Source organism: Panthera pardus, unplaced genomic scaffold (assembly GCF_024362965.1).
Source record: "Panthera pardus isolate Hobbes unplaced genomic scaffold, ASM2436296v1 HiC_scaffold_17, whole genome shotgun sequence".
Taxonomy (NCBI): domain Eukaryota; kingdom Metazoa; phylum Chordata; class Mammalia; order Carnivora; family Felidae; genus Panthera; species Panthera pardus.
Window position 1 is genome coordinate 106540768 of NW_026526732.1, and position 1735 is coordinate 106542502.

Consider the following 1735-nt stretch of genomic DNA (forward strand, 5'->3'; position numbering starts at 1 on the left):
ATTTACAAGGGAAACACTGGATACACTTATGTCTGTGTGTGGTGGTAGGTTTGAGCTCTGGAGGACGCTGCCGTTCTGGGCTGGAATCTGAAGTCATTGGGATGACTGTCCTCTGTAACACTCTTCTCTTGTTTTGCAGACCATTGCTGCTGCAGTACATGATTACTGCAGCCAGTGTTTCTTTTTGCCCAATCCCCAAAAGGAAACCAGGCAGCGGCATGGAAGGAAGGAATCAAACAGTTCTGTCTGAATTCATCATTTTGGGATTCTCTGATCTAACTGATTTACAATTTTTACTTTTCACCATCTTCTTTCTGACCTATATCTGTACTTTGGGAGGAAATATCTTCATTATCCTGGTGACTGTGGCTGATCCACATCTACACACCCCCATGTATCATTTTCTGAGGAATTTGGCCTTTCTTGACATCTGCTACACCACCACCAACGTCCCCCAGATGATGGTGCATCTCCTGTCAGCGAAGAAGAGCATTTCCTATTTGGGTTGCATGGCACAGCTTTTTGCATTTATTTTCTTTGTGGGATCAGAGTGTCTCCTCCTGGCAGCCATGGCGTATGACCGTTACATTGCAATCTGCAAACCTCTACGGTACTCAGTGATTATGAACAGGGCCCAGTATGGCCGCTTAGCCGCCTCGTGTTGGACTGGGGGTTTCCTCAACTCAGTGGTGCACACAGCACTGACCTTCCACCTGCCCTTCTGTGGCAACAACCAGATTCAGTATTTCTTCTGTGACATCCCCCCTTTGCTGCTGTTGTCTTGTGGGGACACTTCTGTCAATGAGTTGGCATTGCTGTCCATTGGGGTCTTCATCGGGTGGGCTCCTTTCTTGGGTATCATCCTCTCCTACCTCTATATTATCTCTACCATCTTGAGGATCCGCTCCTCAGAGGGGAGGCAAAAGGCATTTGCCACCTGTGCCTCGCACCTGGTCATCGTCCTTCTGTACTACGGCAGCGCCATCTTCACATACGTGCGGCCCATCTCAACATACTCACTGGAGAAAGACAGACTAATCTCTGTGTTATACAGTGTCATTACCCCCATGCTAAACCCTGTAATTTACACACTGAGGAATAAGGACATCAAAGGGGCCGTGAAGGTGTTGGGGAGAAGGTGGAAGCCACCCGTCCCTTCTTTTGAGATGTAACTTTCACTCACCTGTAACCAATATTCTTGTATCAGATAATTAGCTTTTCCCAGCAGCTGTCTGTACTGAAACTCAACCTACAAGTTCACTGCAGCCTGGGGACAGAGGGTGACCAGCTGACACAATGAAGCCTTAGTGACCGTATTCTTGAGCTTCAGCTAGTCCTGTGCGAGAGACATGGATGTTGCTCTTTTTAGATCTTTTCTTCTTCGCGAGACTGTCCATTCCCAAATCCTTCATCCTAAAGACGATGCCACTCTTTCACGCAATATGTGCTTGGTGGACATCACGTCCTGGTGCTTCCTTCCTTTTTGTACGACCTCTTACATGTTGAAGAATGTGAAACGCTTTCTCCTAATGTTCCTATGCGTTCGTTATATTTCTCTTCCTATTACTTAAGTCATGCTTTTGGCTCTTCTTTCTGTATTACGTTCTTCTTAAGAAAGCGTTGTAACCAGAACTGAGTTCACATTACAGTGGTTTTGACAGTGCTGTGTGAGCCACCAGCTGCATGGGTCCGTGACCATTCATATTCATGCTGGAAAGAAGATAGTCATGGTTTC

General features: G+C 46.6%; 1 protein-coding gene across 1 annotated transcript; it reads left to right on the plus strand.

Moving 5' to 3' along the window:
• Positions 1-203: 203 nt before the first annotated feature.
• Positions 204-1172, plus strand: LOC109260175 (olfactory receptor 5V1-like). The gene has a single exon (XM_019438203.2). It carries the CDS (start codon positions 219-221, stop codon positions 1170-1172), a length of 954 nt encoding a protein of 317 aa, XP_019293748.2. The 5' UTR covers positions 204-218.
• Positions 1173-1735: the final 563 nt, after the last annotated feature.

What these genes read in the sequence shown, in the direction of transcription:
- LOC109260175 (XM_019438203.2), top strand. Translation starts at nt 219, where the DNA reads ATGGAAGGAAGGAATCAAACAGTTCTGTCTGAATTCATCATTTTGGGA.